The 22,386-nt window shown below is 42.9% G+C and overlaps 1 protein-coding gene across 2 annotated transcripts in view; it reads left to right on the top strand.

Moving 5' to 3' along the window:
• The window catches only part of LOC140740161 (microtubule-associated serine/threonine-protein kinase 1-like), a 219,902-nt gene that overhangs the window by 114,590 nt on the left and 82,926 nt on the right, over window positions 1–22,386 (top strand). For both annotated transcript variants that reach the window (XM_073069135.1, XM_073069134.1), the window contains 5 exons: window positions 468–677; window positions 9,038–9,139; window positions 13,142–13,274; window positions 15,447–15,514; window positions 19,854–19,939. In XM_073069135.1, the coding sequence (XP_072925236.1) occupies window positions 468–677; window positions 9,038–9,139; window positions 13,142–13,274; window positions 15,447–15,514; window positions 19,854–19,939 (599 nt within the window). The remainder of the gene's footprint in view (window positions 1–467; window positions 678–9,037; window positions 9,140–13,141; window positions 13,275–15,446; window positions 15,515–19,853; window positions 19,940–22,386) is intronic.

Below are 22,386 nucleotides of genomic sequence, written 5' to 3'. Positions count from 1 at the left end.
GTTTGCACTGAAGGGCCCAGTGATTTGCACATAAACTTTTTTCACTGTTTGGAATGTCTTGAATCAAGGGGATAGCAGAAATAAAGTTAGGCGAAACTTTTACACTCAAAGGTATTGACATTAAATTCTCTTCTCCAAATGTCACATTCCTGAGCCAGTTCTTCATTTTCAGTCAGACATTGAGAGATTTGCAAGGGATTGTGAAGAATGCTAGTTTGTGGGCTTAGTTCACAGGTCAGGTACAATTTTGTTGACTGATAGAATATACTGGAGGGGCTGAGTGGGCTTTACTGGCCCTAACTCTTCCAAAGCCTTAATAGACAGAAGGTTTACACTGTTTGGAAAGATTTCTTATTGCCTGCAAGAAATTCACAATCTTGCACGTAACAGGTGAAATTTGTTCTTGGAGCCTCAATTAAGTTTTTCTTTAGGTGGATGTCAATCTTGTGCTGTCATTGATTCTGTAGGCCACCGCACAGATGGAGGAGAGGCTACAGGAGTTCTTCACGGTCAACGCGCCTGAGAACGTGCTCCCGTTGGCCGATGGGGTCCTCAGCTTCATCCATCACCAGATCATTGAGATGTCCAGAGACTGCCTGGATAAGTCACAAGAGGGCCTCATCACCTCTCGCTACTTCTACGAGCTGCAGGAGAACTTGGAGAAGCTGCTTCAGGATGTGAGTTGATTTGTCTGTCGCCATGCAACCCATCCTCTCACACTAGCTCAAGGGCTGTCAATTGCCCTTTGGGCCAATCAAAATGCTTGGAAATATTTGCATCCTAGTCGATGCGAAAACATCCACAAAAAAAATTCAACAAGCTGCTTTTAACTTTTTTTCCTAAAAAATCCTTTAAATCTGTAGAGGTATCTGAAACTTAAAAATGGGCATGACCCAGACAACTAAGAAAGGTTGGAATAAAGCTAAGCAGGCGTTTCAACTAAAGCACGTCACAGGCTTAAAGTTAAATCTGATTGGTTAGAACATCTTTTCCTCACGTATACATGATATAAATCATTAAATATAAGAGCAGAAATTGGCTATTCAGCCCATTGAGCCTGTTCTGCCATTCAAAGAGAGCCGATTTTGTTTTCAGCCTCATTTTGCCCCTTATCAGCTTTTGACCCCATCCCCCTTTTGCCAGTCAAGAACCATACAACCTCTGCCTTAAATGCACCCAATGACTTGGCCTACACAGCCCTCTGTAGCAACAAATTCCACAGATTCACTACCCTCTAGTTGAAGCAATTGTTCCCCATCTGAGTTCTCAAGGGAAGTCCCTTTATTACGGGGCTGTGCCCTTGTATCCTGAGCTCGCCTACTCATGGATGCATCCTCTCCACGTCTACTCTATCTGGGCCTTTCAGTTTCTGGTAAGTTTCAATGAGAACCCCCTTCATCCTTCTGAATTCCATTGAGTACCGTCCCAGAGATGTCAAATACTCCTCATAGATAAGTCTGATACCCACAATCATTCTTGTGAACTTCCTCTGGACCCTATCCAGGGCCTGCATGTCCTTCCTGAAGTATGGGGGCCAAAGTTGCTCACAACTTGATCTATGCAGGTAGGCCTGTTGTAACATGATTGTTATATTCTGTAGAGTCCTCATGTTGTAGAAAGTTGAATTATAATAGAACAACTTGCAGTTCTCTTCAGAGCACAGGCTTAAATAGCTGTCCCAGTTCTCGATCTTGCTGTAACCGTGTAATGCACAGTGTTCCCTAATCTATCAATCACACTATAATGAATCCACATTACGGACACAATTTTTACCTTTACCCTCACACATTTCCAGACGGCCTTTGACAGCTTGTCACATAAAAGCTTGCTGCACAAGTTCAAGTTTGTGGTTGTCACAGGCTAAAGATGTTATGAAAATGAGCTGCTTTTTGCAGCAGCAGCAGCAGCTCACAGTACTGAAGGAGGCGTGATTACGGAGTCCCTCTCCCACCAGGGAAGAGGCTACCTAACATCCATGCTTGGACCACCAGACTCAAAAACAGTTTATTCCCCCAAACTCCCCCACCCATTAACCCACCTCAGCACCACTATGTCATTGCTGTCAGACTCACCTGATGTACAAATACTCCTGCACCCAGTGTCACTTTACGTACATACAGTCAGACTCTTTATATAAGTTTAAGGTTGTTATAGCCGGGCGTGGTAATGGGGACATGTTCCCACAACCTATTAAATGTTCCCAATGGCGTGCGCTTCAAACAGCCTCTGACAACTAAGTCCAGCTCCTGGCCTTCATGTGTGGCTTAGCTACTAAGTCCAGCGGAACTGTTTCAATTGACAGGAGAAGGGGCAAAGCCTTAAAACCAGTCGATTCCAGCAGATGGGGCTTGTCAGCTGTGGTTGGCAGCTCATCTAGGAGAAGGAAAACTCTGATCTCAAACCTCCGCTGCCTTGCACCTAATCCCACTCATGGGGAAGGCTTCGGGAGTAAACCCCGAGGGGAAAATCCAGAGATGGAGTCCCTAAGGCAGTCCTACATTAAGTTCAATGCTGGCTGGCAACTCCCGTGATGCTGCTGGTACCAAACTATATCGGTCTCTGCCGTTCCTTTGGGTTCATTAGTTGTGTGGGGAGAGTAAGCTTGCTACATGGGCAACTGCTTGCTCTCCATATCGCTCTGCCCAGGCTTTCATGTCTAGACAGCTAGGACACAATATTCATGGACAACTCTGACTGACAGAGGCCAACCACATGTATTTTCATTTTTGTGTTTTTTAAGGTGCAGAGATCTGGAGTAACAATCATTTCATTGTAGTACTAATGAATGACAATGAACAATCTTGAATGTTGAAGGGTAGCTATCACAGGGAAGACCGAGTCAGGACAAATGGGTCTTCTGCAGGTTGGGTAGTTGTAATGGAATGCCCCAAAGATCACTTCTTGTACCACAACTATTTACATAAATGAATTAAAGATAAAGATTAGTTTTATCTGGCACACGCAGATTGAAACATCCAGTGAAATGCATCGTTCTCGCCAACAACCAACACAGTCCGGGGATGTGCTGGGGCTGCCTGTACGTGTTGCCATGTTTCCAGTGCCAACGTTGCACGCCCACAATTTACTAACCCTAAGCATATGTCTTTTGGAACGTGGGAGGAAATCGAAGCACCCAGGGGAAATCCACATGTCCATGGGGAGAATGGGGCAGGGTGTAAGGGATCCATGCCTATCAATGCAATCCCTCAAATCTACAAGAGATATAGATATAGATGGGAAAAGGATGAGGGAAAGTAGAATCAACAGGCTGATTATTATCTAAACGGGGGGGGGAGAGATTGCAAATGTGTGATGTACGTGTTCTGGTGCTTGAATGAAAAGTAGGTAAGCGGGCAGATGTAGCAAGCAGTTAGGAAGACAAATGGCATACTCAATAGCCTTTTCATGCTATAGAGTTGGACTTTAGAAATGGGGAGATCTTGTTGCATTTGCACAGGGCGCTGGTGAGAACGTAGCTGGGTACTGTGCTGTTCTTTCTCCCTTATCCCAGAAGGGATAAACTGACAATGGAGGCAGTATGGAAGGGATTCCCTGGGATAATTTCTGGGAAGAGATAGTTGCCCCATCAGGAATGGCTTAAAGGAGTTGGATCTGTACTTTCCAGAATCCAGAAAAATAAATGGTGATGCATTGAAATGTTAAGATCCTAAGAGGGTGTGCAAGATGGATGCTGAGATGCTTCCACCAGTGGGAGAGCCTCAAACGAGGGACTGAGAAGTGCAGGAATTTCTCACAGAGTGTGGTGAATACCTAGACGTCACTATCCCAACAGTTGTGGAGGCTGGATCATTGGAGATATCTTATGAAGAGATGGATAATTTTTTTGAAAGATAAGGGTATTAAAGGCTGTGGTGATCTGGTATAGAAGAGGAGATAAGGCCTGGGACAGATCTATCATGATCACATTGAATGCTGGACAGGCTTCCAGGTCAGGTGACTTACCATTTCCTTTGTACAATAGATATATATTTATATATACCTAGACACATACGTATCTACACACACCCTTCTGAGGCAGTCGCTTGAGATCAAGAATACTTCCAACACAGTTTTGTAGTTCTGCTGTTCATGTACACCAATCCCTACAGATTCAGATTTATTTATCAAATGTGCATAATTAACATCACATGAACTGCATCATTTGCATTACAACTGACACAGCTAGGGATGTGCTGGGGGCAGCCCACAAATGTTGCCACATATTCTGGGTACCTGCATAGCACACGTTCAGTGCTCACCAGAACAACACAGAGCACAACAAGCAACAAAGCATCAACAGCAAAACAAGCCCTTCCCCTCCCTCCCCTCCACCCACACACGGACACTCCTCCAACTCCAGTACAGGCCTCTGTGTCTCCGTTCTCCAGGGTTCAGCCCGCGGGCTATGGCCACATTGACTTGGGTATACCAGGTTTGTGCATATTTGATTAAACAAGCCCCACGCTTGCACGGGTACCTTGTCAATCATACAAACTCTTACTCTTTCCCTCTCTCTACCTGTCGCAAGCTTATTCTTCACCATTTAATACAATTATGTCTGATCTGATTAAAACCTCAGCTGCATAGTCTTGTTAACTTGTGGCAACCTTTCACCTCTTTGCTTATCTACCTACCTCTGCCATAATAACTTTTCAGAGAATCTGCTTCCACTATCTATGGAAGAAGGGTTCCAAAGACTTGTGACCCTCTGAAAGACATCAAGCTGTCCACCCTTAAGTAGGCCATACTTTATTTCTAGAGAGTGACACAGACAAAATGCTGGAGGAACACAGCAGTTCAATCTGCATCTGTGGAGAGCAATAAACAGTCAACATTTCGGGCATCTATGGAGAGGACTAAACAGTCGAAACTTTGGGCCAAGATCCTTCATCAGAACTCTGATGAAGGTTCTCGGTCAGAAATGTTGACTGTTTGTTCCTCTCTATAGATTCTGCCTGACCTGCTGGGTTCCTCTAGCATTTTCTGTGTTGCTCTGGATTTCTAGCATCTGCAGAACCACTTGTGTTTATTCTAAACATTGCTTCCTGGTTCTAAATTATCCCACACGAGGAGACATTCTTTCCACCTCCACCTGGTCTAGACCATTTAGGATTTCATAGTTGGATAAAATTCATCCTAAACTCTAAATAGATGTATTGTACAAACCTGGGTCACTCAACCAAAGGCAATCTACCCATTCCAGGTAAACCTTCTTGGAACTGATTCACATAAAATGACATCTTTCCTTTAGTATGGCAAGCTGTATTGTACAAAGTATACTCAATGTAGTCTCATCGGTGCTCTACACAATTGATACAACATCCCTGCTACTTTTGCGTTTAATTCCCTAGCAATAAAACCATAATGCTTTGCTCATTTTCCAAGTTCCTTCTTGGTCAGCATGCTAGCCTTTTGTGAATCACGCACCAGGTCACCAGATCACCTTGATCCCAGAATTCTGTAATGTCTCAGCATTTAGACCAATGTGCTTCTGCTTCATTATCGTGCGAAGTGGACAGCTTCACTGTTTCATTTATTATCAAAGTATACAAATCTGAAATTCTTCTTCTCCTGGTAGCCATCAAACCACGAAAGAAAAGCAGCACGATCATCAAACCATAAATTCCCCCTCCCTACACAAAGAAAATGAACAAATAACAGGATAGGCACATCAACTCCCAAATCTCTCCTCCTGCACAAAATGAACAAAACAGAACTGGCACCCTGACCCCCCCCCCCCCCCCCCACCATCCCCTCACCTGTACAAAGATGTGAAAGATCGGGCCAAAAACAGAACAAAAAAACTATAAGACTGGGAAAAGTCTAGAGTCCAAGTCCACATCCAAAACACAGAAAACCTGGGCAACATTCTCTGGGCACAGCGGCAGGCTTTCCCCTCGCTGGTGACATAGCAGAGCAATCCTCAGAAATCAAACTTGATAGAGGTTTGTGTAAGATGATTAGAGGCAGAGATAGAATGGACAGCAAGATCCTTTTTCCTAGGCAGAAATGGCTAATATAACAGTGCATAGTTTGAAGGAGTTTGGAAGAAAATTGGAGGTGATGTCAGATCTAGGATTTTTACAGAGTGCTGGATGCGTTGGACGCCTGGCCATGGGTGGTAGTAGAGGTAGATACATCAGAGAGACTTAGCCAGATGAATGAAAGAAATGGAGGGCCATGAGGGATGGAAGGGTTAGATTGATATTGGAGTGGTTTAAAAGGTCAGCACAACATCATGCAATGAAGGGCCTACATTGTTGTATGCTTTCTGATCTAATTGGTATGTTTTTTCCCCGCATTCTATCTCCTCTCTTTTTGAATAATTGAGTTACACATCCAATCTTGTACAATAGAAATGTATAAAATCAAGAGGAACATAGATACATTACTGCATCCTTTCTCATTCCAGAGAATTTTGAAATATTAAATCCAGCATGTTATCTGTCTCAGTAGACACAAATTTTAAGAGACATAGGAGACCGCAGGACTCTGGGAGGAAGCGAATCATAACAAGCTACTTAATCAAGGGAGGAATAATAATAGGCAGTAAATGGTGACTTTGCCAGTAGATCCTGCAAAAGATTTTTTTAAAAAGCTCCATATCCAGAAAAAAAGCCATCAGGTTTCATTCTAATGACATCTTTATTTCATGTGCAGTCTCATTCAAAGACATTTGTGGCATAAGGAAAAGCCCCATTGTCTGTTCTAGCTATGTTGGAGTTTTGAGGGAACTATTTCATTAGGGGCTTCGCTGAGTAAATGGTCTTGTTACTGAATTGTAAATCTACCGACTTAAACTGCTGAGCCAGTGTCAGGAGTTTAAATTCCACCATGTTAACAGGGGAAATTAAATTCAGTTAATTAGAGAAACCTGAAATAGAAAAGCTATTATCAGTGGTAGTAACCATAGAATTACCACTTAATGGCTTTTCCCAGTCTAGCCTACAGTGTGACGACAGACCTACAACAATATGGGAGATGCTTCAATACCATTTCAAGCAGGAAGCTGCTTAGCCTGGGATCAATTAGTTATAGAGCAACATGTCATGGAAATGGGCAATTCAGCCCAACTCATTCATGCTGACCAAAATAACCATCTAAGCTAATCCCATTTGCTTGTTTTCGGCCATATCCCTCTAATCACTCCCTAATCATTTGTCTGTCCAAGTATTTTTTTTAAATGCTGCAATTGTAGCTGCCTCAACCCCTTCCTCTGGCAGCTTGTTCTATATACTGACCACCCTCAGTGTGAAAAAGTTTCCACTCCGGTCCCCTTTCTAAGTCATTCTCTTCTCATCTTAAACCTCTTCCTTTTAGTTTTTGATTCCTCTTCCCTGGGAAAAAGACTGTGTGCCCTCACCCTTATCTATTGCCCCCCATTATTTTATACATTTCTATTAAGTCACCCTTACTTTCCTATGCTCCAATGAATAAAGTCCCTACCCAACCACTCTCTATGACTCAGGGCCTCAAGTCCAAGTAACATTCGCATGTTCCTCCCTGCCATTGAAAGTATCTGCATCTGCTGCCTCAAGAAGACAGCTTTACCATCAATGACCTCCGCCTTCCTCTCCATGTATCTCCTTACAGCTGCCAACGGGCAGGGGGTACAGGACTATAAAGTCCTGTGACACAGCTGCTTCCCGTAAACCATTCCATTCACACACCCTCGGGTGTGTTGGCTGTTTACACAAATAAAACATTTCACTGTATGTTTTGATGTACAGGTGATAAATACATTTGAATCTTGAATCTTGAAGCTGCAAAATCCCAATCATTAACTGAGTATAGCAACACAGTGACATCTTTGCACTACAATGAACTGTTTGTTTTTGATATTTGTGTTCTTTCTTCTATAATTTATGTTTATTTTCTGTTCTTCTTGTGTCTCCAGTGTCATGTGCCTGTGATGCTATGAGACTGGGCAGTATGTTTTTCATAGCACCTGTCCATAGATGTACTCGTGCATATGGCAATAAACTTGACTTGACAAATCTTTGTACTCTTTCTGATTTGATGATGTTTCTCCCATATACAGAGTAACTAAGACTGTACACCAACTGCAGCCTCACGAGCATCATTTACAACTAGCGAGGGTAATTAATAATGATTTGCCAGTGGAACCTGTGAGAAAATTAAAAATGATAGATTCATGTGCTACAAGAACTTTTAAGGTCTTACTTTGCCAACCAACCATTCCTTCTACCCCTCACCACTCTTTTCTACTATTTCTCATGGAAAGAGAAAAATTTTAAAAAGAACAAGAAAGAAGATTTTTATTTTTGGGGCCTTCCTGTAGCAAAGCAGTTAGTATAACACTACTTCAGCGCCAGCAATGCCTACTGCTCTCTGTGAGGAGTTTGTATGTTCTCCCTGTGATGGCGTTTCCTCCGGGTGCTCCAGTTTCCTCCCAAATTCCAAAAACATAAGGAAGGGTTAGTAGGTTAGATGGTTACATGGGTGTAATTGAACAGCATGGGCTCATGGGTTGGAGGGGCTGTTACTGTCCTCTCTTTAAATAAAATAAATAAGCAAACTAGTAATATTATTCTTCCTATAATTTGGCTGTCTGCAGAACTGATTGGGGTGTACTCTCAGTGGCCACTTTAGACACTTGTGTGTGAAAATCTCAGAAGATCATCAGTTTCTGAAATACTCAAACCACCCCATCTGATATCAACACTCATTCCATGGTCAAAGTCACCTAGATCATATTTTTTCCCTTGTTAATGTTTGGTCTGAACAACAACTGAACCTCTTGACCATGACTGCCTACTTTTATGAATTGAATTGCTGCTACATGATTGGTTGATTAGATATTTATATTAGCAAGCAGGCGTACAGGTGTAGCTGATAAAGTAGCCCCTAAGTGTAATCTCTTGACCATATTGGTGCTAAGGAAGTGAATTAACACCAGTTGCTACCCTTGGTGATCGTCACCCTTCATGTGTGCCACTTTGACTCCCTCAGCACTGCAGCAATTAGTGTGTTGTGGGTCAGCTCTCTAATAGCCAATGTATCTACCCCCCTGCAGGCTCATGAGCGGTCAGAGAGTACAGAAGTTGCTTTTGTGACACAACTGGTGAAGAAACTGCTGATCATCATCGCCCGGCCCGCACGTTTGCTGGAGTGCCTGGTGAGTGTGCTTTGTGTTATGAAATTATATTCACAGGAGATTCTGCACCCAGAAATCCAAAATAACACACGCAGAATGCTCTCTGAACTCAGCTGGTCAGGCAGCATCTATGGTGAAGAATAAAGAGTCTACATTATAGGCTGAGACCCTTCATCAGGAGAGGAGTGTGCTATTGCTGTCCGGTGACTCCGGTGTGATCACTAAAATGGAGTCTTACCAAACAGCTCATGGGTGGACCGATGCAAGTCATATTGCTAGCAGATTTACTACCCATAATCATTAATTAGTAGTCTTGCTAAGCCTGTCCAACTTGTGATAACACCAACACCAAAATTGATGTAGAAGCTCATAGGAGAAGGCTGTACAGCCCATTTGTGGCCATGGAGCCAACATAGACCTTTTTGGTTTTATCACACTTACTGCTAGTAACAGGCCTTCAATGTTCTCACAGGAGCTTTTTAAAAGTGTTGAATTTGTCCGTATGCCCCACTCTTCCAGGCAGTGAGTTCCGAATTGGAATTATGTTTATTATCACTGATATATGTTGTGAAATTTGTCGTTTTACTGCAGAAGTACAGTTCAATATATAAAAAAAACTATGTGTTACCATAAGAAATATTTTAAAAGTGCAAAGAGAGAGTAATAGAGTGAGGTAGTGTTCATGGACTATTCAGAGATCTGCTGGCTGAGTGAAAGAAGCTCCTAACTCCATCGCAGTCAGTGTCAAATCCATCCCAACTCCAGCACAGACAATGCCAACCCAATCCAAATTCACCACAGTCAACTCAACTCCAACATGGCCAATGCCAATGGGATTCCACTATGACCACTGACCAACTGACCAACGCAGCCCCACCAGAAGCAATACAAACCCAATGTGACCACAGCCAATCCCAACTCAATTAGACAAGGCCAATCCAAACTTGGCCCAAGCATGAAGACTTGTAATATTTTCCTCTGCCTAACCTGACCACATTATAACCTTTTCAGATATGCAGTTGATCTGTTGACCATCAACCCATCGACTAAGTACATGGGACACATACTGTAGTAACTGAGCCTGACCTGATAAAGTGATCTCTGGGCTTGTTTTTCAGGATGTACACGCAATCTGATCTGATCCAGAAATGTATAGTCAGGTCCTGTTGGCTTTGGGTTAGGCAGTGAGGCTGTGATTCCCATCCACACAAGTTCACACCTGAGCTATTGAGGTCTTATCCACAGATGTCTTGAGTAAAATTATTAATAGGAATGCCTGGAAGAAATATTCTTCAGCAGACGTAATGATGCTGAAAACTGTTACATGCTCATATTGCGAGTGATAATGGCCCTGGTTAATTATCATAGGAAATCTTTCAATAATCATCACTATGATTGCAGTAGTAGTTAAGTTACTGGAAAGTATTCTTTTGGATAGACAGACGTTAATTAGGGATAGTTAACATGGCTTTGTCTATGGTAAGTTGTGTCTAACCAATCTTAGAGAGTTTTTCGAGGAAGTTACCAGGCAAATTGATGAAGGCAAGGCAGTGGATGTTGTCCACATGGACTTTAACAAAGTCCCGCATGGAAGATTGGTCAAGAAGGTTCAGTCACTTGGTATTCAAGATGAGGTAGTAAATTGGATTAGACAGTTGTTTTGCAGGAGAAGCCAGAGAATGGTAGTAGATGGTTGCTTCTCTGATTGAAGGTCTGTGACTAGCGGACTGCCACAGGAATCAGTGCTGGGTCCATTGTTGTTTGTCACCTGTAACAAAGGTCTGGATGATAATTTGCAGATGACATCAATATTAGAGGTGTGATTAACAGCGAGGAAGACCATTAAAGCTTGTAGGAGGATCTGGACCAGCTAGAAAAATGGGCTGACAAATGGCAGATGGAATTTAATGCAGACAAGTGTGGATTGTTGCACTTTGGGAGGACAAACCAGGGTAGGGCTTACAGGGTGAGTGGTAGAGCACTGAAGAGTGTGGTAGAACAGAAGGATCTGGGAATACAGGTGCATAATTCCTTGAAAGTGGCCTTCAAAGTATTGAATACAGGAGCTGGATGTAATACTGAAGTTGTATAAGACATTGGTGAGGCCTAATATGGAGTATTTTGTCCTATTTTGGTCACATACCTACAGGAAAGATGTCAATAAGATTGAAAGACTGCAGAAGAAATTTACAAAGATGTTGCCAGGACTTGAAGACCTGAGTTTTAGGGAAAGGTTGAATAGGTTAGGACTTTATTCCTTAGAGCAGAGAGGAATGCGGGGAGATTTGATAGAACAACACACATGAAATGCTAGAGGAATTCAACATTGAATGATGAATAAGCAGTCGACATTTTGAGCTGAGACCCTTCATCAGGACTGGAAAGGAAGGGAGAAGGTACTAGGGAGGAGGGAGGAGAAGGGAGGAGGTAGGGGATAAGAAGGTGATAGGTGAAGTCAAGTAAGTGGGGAAAGAGGGATAAACTAAGAAGCTGTGAGATGATGGATGGAAAAGGTAAAGGGCTGGAGAAGGAATCTGATAGGAAAGGAGAGTGGACCATGGGAGATAGGGAAGGAGAAGAGGCACCAAGGGGAGGTGATAGGCAAGTGAGGTGAAGTGGCTAGAGTGGGGAATTAAAGAAGAGGGAAAGAGAAAATACCAGAATTTGGAAAAATTGATGTTCATGCCATCAGGTAGGACGCTACCTAGATGGAATATGAGGTTTAACTCCTCCAGTCTGAGAGTGGCCTCATCATGCAGGAGAAAATGCCGTGGACTGACTTGTTAGAATGGAAATGGGTATAGGAATTAATACGTTTGGCCACTGGGAAATCCTGGCTTTTGCAGATGGAGTAAAGTCGCCCTCCAATTTACTTTGCGTCTTACCAATGGAGAGGAGGCCACATTGGGAGCACTGGATACTGTAGATGACCCTAACAGATACTCAGGCGAAGTATTGCCTCACCTGGAAGGACTAGGTATTTCTGGCACGACCAACATTTATCATTGACTTGAGTTATTCTTCTAAGATTTTCTCGATCTGTTGACCTTGCTAATATTGAACATAGAACATTACAACACTGTGTGGGCTCTTCAGCCCACAAAGTTGTGCTGACTTTTTAACCTACTCACAGATCAATCTAACCCTTCCCTCCTACATAGCCTCCATTTTTCTTTCATCCATGTGTCTATCTAAGAGTCTCTTAAATATTCCTAATGTATATGCCTCCACCACCACACTTAGCAGTATGTTCTATACACTTACATGCTCTATACTAAAAACTCTGCCTCTGATAACCCCACCCCCTCATACTTTCCTTCAATCACCTTAAAAATATATCTTCTTACATTAGCCGTTACTGCTCTGAGATAAAATACATTGGCTGTCCACTCCATCTGTGCCTTTTATCATCTTGAACACCTTTATCAATTTGTCTCTCATTCTCCCCCTCACTAGGACTCTGCCATTAGAGCAGAACTGGAGGCACATATAGCTTCAGACAAAGGTAGAAATGTCGAATCTCCTTCCTGACACAGCATTAATCATTCATATGGGTTATTAACTTTTAGTAGCCTCAGGAGCATTTTTATCTTTAAAGAGATTCAAAGTTGACTTCTGGAAAAGGATAAACACAAAGGATTTTGCAAATGTTGGAAATCTTGAGCAATGCACACAAAATAATGGAGGAACTCAGCAAGCCAGACAGCATCTATGGCGGGGAGTAAACAGTCAACATTTCGGACTGAGTCCTGAAGGGTCTCGGTCAGAAACATTGACTGTTTATACCCCTCTATAGATGTTGCCTGACTTGCTGAGTTCCTCCAGCATCTTGTCCATGTTGCTTTTGGAAAACGATCCCAGGCTGAGAGGGGTTTCCTCGGAGCTCCTCAGTAACTTAGCAGGAAGAATGATGTGGGCTACACTTACACAGAAGCAGCTCCAAGGTAATGGATTTTAAAGAATTTGGTGTAGCGTGAAGCTTTCTCAGAACTTGTTCTCTATCTCTCCTCCTCCCACTGACAGGAGTTTAATCCGGAAGAGTTTTACCATCTACTTGAAGCAGCAGAAGACCATGCAAAGGAGGGTCACGGTGTCAAAATTGACATCCCACGCTACATCATCAGCCAGCTGGGATTGACACGAGATCCTCTGGAGGGTAGGAACAGGCTGTCTTCTTGTTTCGTGTCTTCATTGCCTTTAGTTACATATTGCTCAATGCACAACATTGCCAACTTCCAGCACCTCATGCAGTGAAGAAACAGGCCCTTCGGTCAATTACATCCATGCCAGACTTTATGCTCATCTACACTAATCCCACTTCCCACATTCAGATGTATCCTTCAAAATCTTGCTCGTTAAGTTTGTATCTAAATGCCTCTGAAACATGTTGCTAGAGGAGGTGATGGAATCGTAATTGTACGAGTGGAAGAAAGTTTAGTGGGGATGTAAGACGAAAGTTTTTTACACAGTGGTAAGGTACTGGAATTCAGTGCTGTAAGAGGCTGATGCATTAGTGACTTCAAGTGACTCGTAGATAGGTACATAGATGAACAAAGTTTTTTGGGTTGTGGGTTGGGTAGGAGCAAAGGGTTAGATTGATTGTGGAGTAAGTTAAAAGTTTGGCACCATATTGTGGGCTGAAAGGCCTGTACTGTATTGTATAGCTCTACAATGTTCCCTCTAAATTGTAACCAGTGTGTGCAAAAACTCGTGCTGTGGAATTTGTTTCCCAGTGGCAACAACATGTGCACACTGACTAATTTCTTCAACAAAAAACAGTATAAATAAGCCAGTTATAAAATCTGCAGATAAATTATTGCAAGCTCCGCTTTGTCAACACTATCCGGATAAGAAACCGGAAGAGGAAATGGGATTGTGCACGATCGTCAGATGTAAGCATGCTATTGAGGTAGAGAGCGACAACCTTTTGTGTACAGTTTAAATTCCTTTGTGCGGCAGTAGCCAAAGACGTGTGCGCACGCACACCTTAGAGGGCACATTGCTGCTCTATGTTCTATGTATCTGACTGGACCACCTCCTCTGGCAACATGCTGAAAATCAGCAGTCAGAAAAATCCATACAAAACATGTAATATTTATAATTCAGAAGGAATAGTATAAAGCCATTTTGTTCTTATAACTCTTAGGGAGGCCTTGACAGAAGTGTGTGGGCTGAAGGTAATTTGCAAAGGGGAGAGGAAATTTATTTCAGCCTGTGGTTTCAATATTGATTGAAAGTTTGGGGGGGGGGGTGATAACTGCATTTCAAAAGTCAAATGAGTACATGTACAAAAAAAAAGGAACATTTGCAAGGAGTTGGAAAAGATTGAGAGGTAAAGGGTATCCTCTCAAAGAGAGAACATGGTGTAATGACCTTGGTTACGTCCTTGCTCTTGCAGGGCCCTGGTACCTCTGCTTAAGAGCCAGTACACTGTTTTGGGAGATTGTAGTGGTTAAGTGGATCAGTGCCAAGTCTGAGCCCAGATTGCCCACTTGTTTCCTGACCATTGAGATCAAATCTCCAATTTGAGCCGAACCAACAGAGGTGCCAAATGAAAGCAAGCCCTTTGGTTCTCAACCCCTGAATGTTGACAGAATATCCAAAAGGGAACAACACCAGAGGCTAACATCTGTCTCGATGCCCACTTGACTTTAATGGATGTGAACAAAGCTGGGAAATCCCATAAGCATTGGCCACACAGAATATCAGTCGAGTGAAAAAGGCCCCTAGGATATTGCTGGAAGTATGCACCAGTAGCATTTGAGAGACGAAAATAGGAGTCTTTTGAAAACAAAATGAATTGACATAATTCGAGTAAAGGATTACCCGTTTGCCAGAAGAACCCTGATCCTTGGTACAATGGCAATTTAAGTTATAAGACCATAAGATATAGGAGTAGGATTGGACTATTTGGCTCATCGAGTCTGCTTCGCCAACCCATCATGGCTAAACCCTCTCATCCCCATTCTCCTGCCTTTACTAATCAAACACCTATCAACGTCCTCTAAAAATACCCAATGGACTCCACAACTGTTTGTGGCAATGAATTCTACACATTTATATTCCACAAGGTATAGAATACTGAACATGGTCTTAATGCAACAACTCCATCTTAATAATGCAGTTAAGGTAATTCGAAGCAAGGACTGCTGACAGATTAATCCACCCAGCCACCATCTTGTGTTTGTCTTCTAACAGCTCACCCTCGAACTCTACGTGCTGGAGCTCAGTGTTGGGGAGTAAAGGTTTTCCAGTTCCCGCATGTGTGAAAGGGAGACCTGTTGGACCCAACATGCTAAGTTACCTCTCCTTGTGTTCTTTCACACAGAGATGGCCCACCTGGATACGTACGACAACGCAACCCTCAACACCCAAGAGTTGGTTGACCTGATGGATGTGAGTCACGTTGACACTATGATATTTTGTACTTCTGTTTGTCGCTAATCAATGCAGAGTCACGGTGGCCATGATCCCAGTGCTGCTCAGTGCTGGACCCATCATTAACCTCATTTCTTCTGTGTGATTTTTATTTTATTTAACCGATACATCTTTAGACTATGGGAGGAAACTAGCACACCTGGAGGAAACCCTTGAAGTCCATAATCAGCTCCTTGGTCTTGCTGACGTTGAGTGAGTCTATTGTTGTGGCACCACTCATTCATATTTCCAATCTCCCTCCTATGTGCTGATTCATTACTATCTTTGATTTGGCCAACGACAGTGGTGTTGTAAAACTTAAATATGGAATTGGAGCTGTACTTAGCCTCATGTTCATAAGTATAGTGTGAGTAGAGCAGGGGGCTAAGAACACAACTTGTGGTGCACCTGTGCTGATGGAGATTGTGGAAGAGATGTTGTTGTCAATCTGAACTGACTGGGGTCTGCAAGTGAGGAAATCAAACATTCAAATGCACAAGGAAGTATTGAAGCTTATAGATTAGTTTTCAGGGGTGATAATATTGAATGCCAAACTGTAGTTGATAAAGCACATCCTGATGTACGCATCTTCACTGTCCAAATGTTCCAGAGTTGAGTGAAGAGCCAATAAAATGGCATCTGCTTTGGGCCTTTTATGCCAGTAGGCAAACTGGAGTGGATCCAAGTTAGTTCTCAGGCAGGAATTGACATGTTTCATCACCAAACTCTCAAAGCACTTCATCACTCTTACTTCAGTATTTTAGTTCCCAATTCTTTAACTTCCCACTAATTTTTACTGTATTATATGCCCTCTCTTTGGCTTTTATGTTGGCTTTGACTTCACTTGTTAGACACGGTTGTGTTATCTTTCCTCTAGAATACTTCCTCTTTGGGATGTATATATCCTGTGCCTTCCAAATTGCTTCCAGAAATTCTAGCCATTACTACTCTGCTGTCATCCCTGCTGGTGTTCTTTTCCAATCAGTTGTGGCCAACTCCTCTCTCATGCCTCTGTAATTCCCTTTTCTCTCCTGTAATACTGACACATCTGACTTTAGCTTCTTTTTCTGACATTCCAGGGTGAATTCTTGCCCCTAAAGGTTCTTTACCTTAAGCTTTCTAATCAATTCTGGTTCATTGAACAACACCCATTGGAAATGGCGGAAGTTACGGAGAATTATGTGCTGGACATGGAGGCTAGTGGGGTGGTACTTGAGGAGAAGAGGAACCCTAACCTTGGTGGGGTGGTGGGTGTTTGGGGTGAGGGCAAATGTGTGCAAAATGGAAGAGATGTGGCTGAGGGATGTATTGATGGTGGAGGAAGGAAAATATCTCATTAGTTCTGGAATGAAAAGTCTCATCCTCGAGCAGATGCTGTGGAGACAGAGAAACTGTGAGAAGGGGATGGCAGTTTTACAAGTCCAGGTAGCTATGAGAATCAGTAAAATTATATATCAGTAGATAAGCTGTCTCCAGAGATAGAGACAGTGAAATCGAGGAAGTGGATGGCAGGGTGGAAGTTTGAGGCGAAGTTGATGAAGTGGACGAGCTCAGCAGAGGTGAAAGAAGCAACACCAATGCAATCATCGATGTAGCGTGGGAAAAACTGGGAAGTGATACCTGTGTAGGCTTAGAATATAGACTGTTTTCATGTAGCTGACAAAAGACAGGCATGGGTGGGACCCTTGAAGAGTGCCCACGGCTACACCTTTTGTTGGAAGGAAGTGGGAGGAGCCAAAGTTGAAATTATTGAGAGTGAGGACAAGTTCTGCTAGACAGAGCAGAGTGGTGATGGAGGGGAACTAGTTGGGTCTGGTGTCCAGAAAGAATCTGAGAGCTTTGAGACCTTCCTGATAGGGAATGGAGGTGTATAGGGACTGGACATCCGTAATGAAATTGAGATGATCGGGACAAAGAACTTAAAATCATTGAAAAGATCAAGAGTGCGTGAAGTGTCATGGATGTAAGTAAAAAGGGACTGAAGTGGGAAGATTAAAACAGAGTTGAGGTATGCAGATACAAGTTTGATGGGGCAGGAACAAGCAGAATCAATGGGTCTACCTGGACTGGCAGGCTTGTGGATCTTGGGAAGGAGGTAGAAAAAGGAGGTTTGGGGTAAGGGAACTATGAGGTTGATGGCAGTGGATGAGAGATCCCCAGAGTTAATAAGGTTAGTGATTGTGTGGAAGACAATGGCCTAGTGCTCCTTAGTGGGGTCCTGTTCAAGGGGTTAGTAAGAGGAGTCGTCTCAGAGTTGTCACCTGGCTTCAGCAAGGTAGAGGTCAGCTCGCCAGACTACTGCAGCACCCTGCCCCCCCTTATATATGGGTTTAAATATACCCATTGACTTGCCCTCCACTGTGGCAACGAATTTCACAAAGAAATTTCTCCTCTTCTCTGTTCTAAAGGGATGTCCTTCAATTTTGAGGTTGTGCTCTCTGTTCCTGAACCCCCTCCCCCACCCCACTACAGGAGACATCCTCTCCACATCCACTCTTTCTTAGCCTTTCAGTATTCGATAGTTTTCAGTAAGATCCCCACCCCAGCATTCTTCCAGACTCCAGTGGTTACAAGCCCAGAGTCATCAAGTGCCAGTCACACATTAACCCTTTCATTCCCAGGACTGTTCTTGTTTTCACTTTGTTTGGAAGTACATGTGATAAATAAAGATAATTCTTTTTTTTTCCTAACCTGTGGAAGGGAATGGATAATTGAAGTTTCAGTTTGAGACCCTTCATCTGGATTGACTGTCCAGACAAGGGAGCTTGATCCAAAAATCAACTGTCCATTTCCTTCATCAGATGCAGCCTGACACAGTAGTTCTTTGAATTTCCAGCATCTCCAGTCTCTTGTGTATTCACATACTTTGAAATTGCTGTCTTCATTGCACTCTGTTCTGTGTAGCTTTAGCACTTTCACTGTCCACTCCTTTCTCCTGTCAGATTCCTTCTTCTTCAGCCTTTTACCTTTTCCACTTGTCATCTCCTAGCTTCTCACTTCACCCCCTCTCCCCCACCTACGTACCTTCACAAGCTTCTAGCTTGTACTCCTTCCCCTCCCCTCACCTTCTTTTTCTGGCTTCGCTCCCCTTTCTTTCCATATCTGATAAAGGGTCTCAACCCAAAACGTTGACTGTTTATTCCTCTCCAGAGGTGCTGAATTCTTCCAGCATTTTGTGTGTGTTACTTGACTTTCTCTGTTATTTCTTCTGCATCTCTCACACCATTATCTGTGATCATTCCCTCCCTCTTGTCTGCTGTCTCTGCCCCACCCCTGCTGCCTGTGGACACGTACACCAGCCTGAAATGGAGCAAAGAACTGTCTCCAGGATGCCTGACAGAAAGTGGACATTTGTCCAGAGTAACAGCAAGAATGGTTGATTTTGGAACTGGCTACGTCTCACAAACCAAATGGAAGCTTGTCTCCAAATTTAGCATGGGCTTGAGTCGGAGGAGAAGGGAGATGTTATTGACCAGGAGCCTCCTAAACAATGAAATCACGCTAATCTACTAAAGCTAATAATTCTACAGACAACCAGTAAAAGTTCCCCTTTCCACAAACTCAAATACTGGATGGTGCCATTTACTGCCACTTGCTTTCCTTCGCCAGCCAACAGCACAGTTATGCATAGGGCAGGGGAGTCCAGCTACGTCCCCCCCTCCGCCCCAATACACATTAAGTACATTAAGGAAGCTTGTGTGTGTACAGTACATCTAATTACAATATGGTGTATCTCTAAAAGGATCAGATGTAATCCTCGTGCTCACCCTGGGGAGAGGTCATGGTGACAGAGGAAAGCAAAATTCAAAAGCAATGAGAAAGAGAGACACAAGGATAGCTCTCTTACATCAAGTTATAGAAAAATTTCCACTTCCACTTCTGCTTTGGTCTGGACGATCTCCCTCCCTTTTGCGATCCATGAATTGTACAATTACGCTGCTGCCTTTGTTATACCCGGTTCTCCTCCAGCTGAGTGTCCTCATTTTAAATATCTTCATGACCCCCCCCCCCCACCGCCCTAAGCTGCTCTCTAACTTTAATAAACCCTCCAGTACTCCAGTAACTCCCTGTTAACTCTATATGGTGAAGACTGTACTGTCTGGACACCTCTACAACTCCCTAGATACCCTACCTCCCCCATTTCCCTCTAGACAAAACCTCACCCCTTTCATCCCTCTTAAAACCTCCTTCATCTTGATGCCCAATTTTTTGATTGCACAGTCAAGCTCTTTTAGACGAGTTGGGTTTCATCTAAGGAGCTGATCGATGCAAAGTGTTGAAAAATCCCAGCCACAACCTGATGTTTCATTTGCCACAGGGTCGCGGATCTGCCGGTAAACCCACAAAGGCGCCATCTGAAGAAGACTTTGACACCATCAAACTAATAAGCAACGGAGCATATGGGTAAGTTAGGTGAAGTCATGGGACAAGTACCTGGATGGTGGATGACATACCAGAGAGCAGAGTTTGAGCATGCTATGGCAATTGGTGAGTTTAAATTCAATTAATTAAATAAATCTAGAATTAGTCTGGAAATAAGTTGCCACAAATTGGGATCATTGCTGATATAACTTCAGGGATAGAAATCACCAGACCTTACCTGCTCTGGGCCTGCACATGTTTCCAGAAAAACAGAAATGTTGTTGACTTTAGTTCTATCCTGAAACAAACTATCTCAGCTCAGTCCAGGGACATTTTGAGATGTGCAAACATTCCCCTTCATCTTTTATGAAAATCCTGGCACTGAAAGGTCTGGGCTGTCAGTAACTTCCTTGAGATGCCAAATGGTGATTGGAAATGAATGCCTACCTTGGCAATGGTACCCATGTTCCACGAAGGGAAAAAATAGAAATAGAAATACTTTATGTGCTTGCTTGAGACTAGAAAAAGAAGAGATGTTGCTTTATTATATGGAGGGAAAATTCAGAAATAAATAAAATAATTCCATTGATTTTTAACATGTTGGAAATGAAGTTGCAATGTCCGCATGGGCATGTTATTGGAATTACATCACATAATTTCCCAATTCCAACTACTTTTAGACCATAGACCATAGACCATAGACCATAGGATCAGAATGAGGCCATTTGGCCCATCAAGACGGCTCTGTCATTCCATCATGGCTGATTTATTATCCCTCTTAATCCCATTCTCCTGCCTTTTCCCTGTAACCTTTGACACCCTTACTAATCCAGAACCCATCAACCTCCACTTTAAATGTGCTGAAGGACTTGACCTCCACAGCCATCTGTGGCAATGAATTCCACAGATTCAGCACCCTCTGGCTAAAGAAATCTCCCCTTAACTTCGTTCTAAGTGGATGTCCCTCTGTTCTGAGGTTAAGCTCTCTAGTCTTAGATTCACCCATTATAGGAAACATCCTCTCCACGTACGCGTTGTCCAGACATTTCAATAGGTTTCATTTAGAACCCCCTTCATTTTTCTGAGCTCCAGTGAGTACAGGCTCAAAGTCATCAACACGCCTCATGTGTTAATTTTGTCATTCCCGGGATCGTTCTCGTGAACCTCCTCTGAATCCTCTACAAGGATAGCACATCCTTTCTTAGTTGATTTCTTATTTTTAATAGTAATAGACACAATCATTGGCTTAGGAAAATGTACATTTGCTTCGTGTAACTAGTCAGTGTGTCCCAGACTGCTCAGCCGATTCCTGAATAATTTTTAACTCCTAGGGCCATCACAAGGAGGTGGGAGCCATGTATTGGAGTCCAAATTTCTCACTGGCTGAGGAGCAGATGAAGCACTGGAGGATATTAGCAGCCGCTCTCTTACGTGTGGGAGTTTGTTTGTGTACAATTAGAACAGATGGTACAAATGTTATGACCCCTAGGGGTGGAATTTGTGTGACAAACAGATGGATGCCAACATTATGCTTCATGTTCAGATGATGAATATTGGGAACCTTTGTGCAAGGGTTCAATAATCCTTCACTTTTGAACACTAGTTGGCAGATAGCAGTGTGGAGGGAGAGATAAATGGAAATTAATTAGCATAAGTATCTCAAGGAATGTTGTGAAACACCATAGGGACAATAGGGGAACATTCAGCCCTTCTGCTGGGCTCTTGGCCAATTCCTTTGCTGAAACTTTCTGGTTGGCTCCTTGATTAGAAACTGTGCGTCCAGCTGTACTTCTGAAATTCAGGACCATTGAAGTCAATGGATTTCTGAGTCAGGTTCACCTCTATATCCAAATGAAGATAGTGGAGATAATTCTGAGGATGAATTAGCGGGTAACATCTTGACTGAACAAACATTAATTAATCTCGCTTAAGACCATAGAGGAGCAGAATTAGGTCATTTGGCCCATCAAATCTGTTCCACTATTCCATTATGGCCGATTTATTATCCCTCTCAACCCTATCCTACTGCCTTGTCCCCGTAACTTTTGATGTCCTTACTAATCATGAACCTATCAACATCCGCTTTAAAAATACTACAGCCACTTGTTACAATGAACTCCACAGATTCACCATCCGCTGGCTAAAGAAATTCCAACTCATCTCTATTGTAAAGGGACGCACTTGCATTCTGAGGCTGTGCCCTCTGGTTCAAGACTCCCCTAAGATAGGAGGCATCCTCTCACATCCACTGTATCTTGTCTTTTCAATATCCAGTAGTTTTAATGAGATTACCTCCACATTCTGCTAAACTCCAGTGATTACAGGCCCAGAGTCATCAAACACTTGCATACCCAGAATCATTCTCGCGAACCTCCTCTGAACCCTCCCCAATACCAGCACATCCTTTTTTAGATTAAATAAGATAAAACTTTATTTATCTCGAAGGAAATAATTGTTGCAAGGTTGTTCAGTCAGAAATATATACTTAA

This window comes from Hemitrygon akajei, chromosome 16, assembly GCF_048418815.1.
Source record: "Hemitrygon akajei chromosome 16, sHemAka1.3, whole genome shotgun sequence".
In the NCBI taxonomy this organism is placed as follows: domain Eukaryota; kingdom Metazoa; phylum Chordata; class Chondrichthyes; order Myliobatiformes; family Dasyatidae; genus Hemitrygon; species Hemitrygon akajei.
The sequence above is the reverse complement of the archived record's forward strand: the minus strand, read 5'-3'. Positions and strand labels throughout refer to the sequence as shown.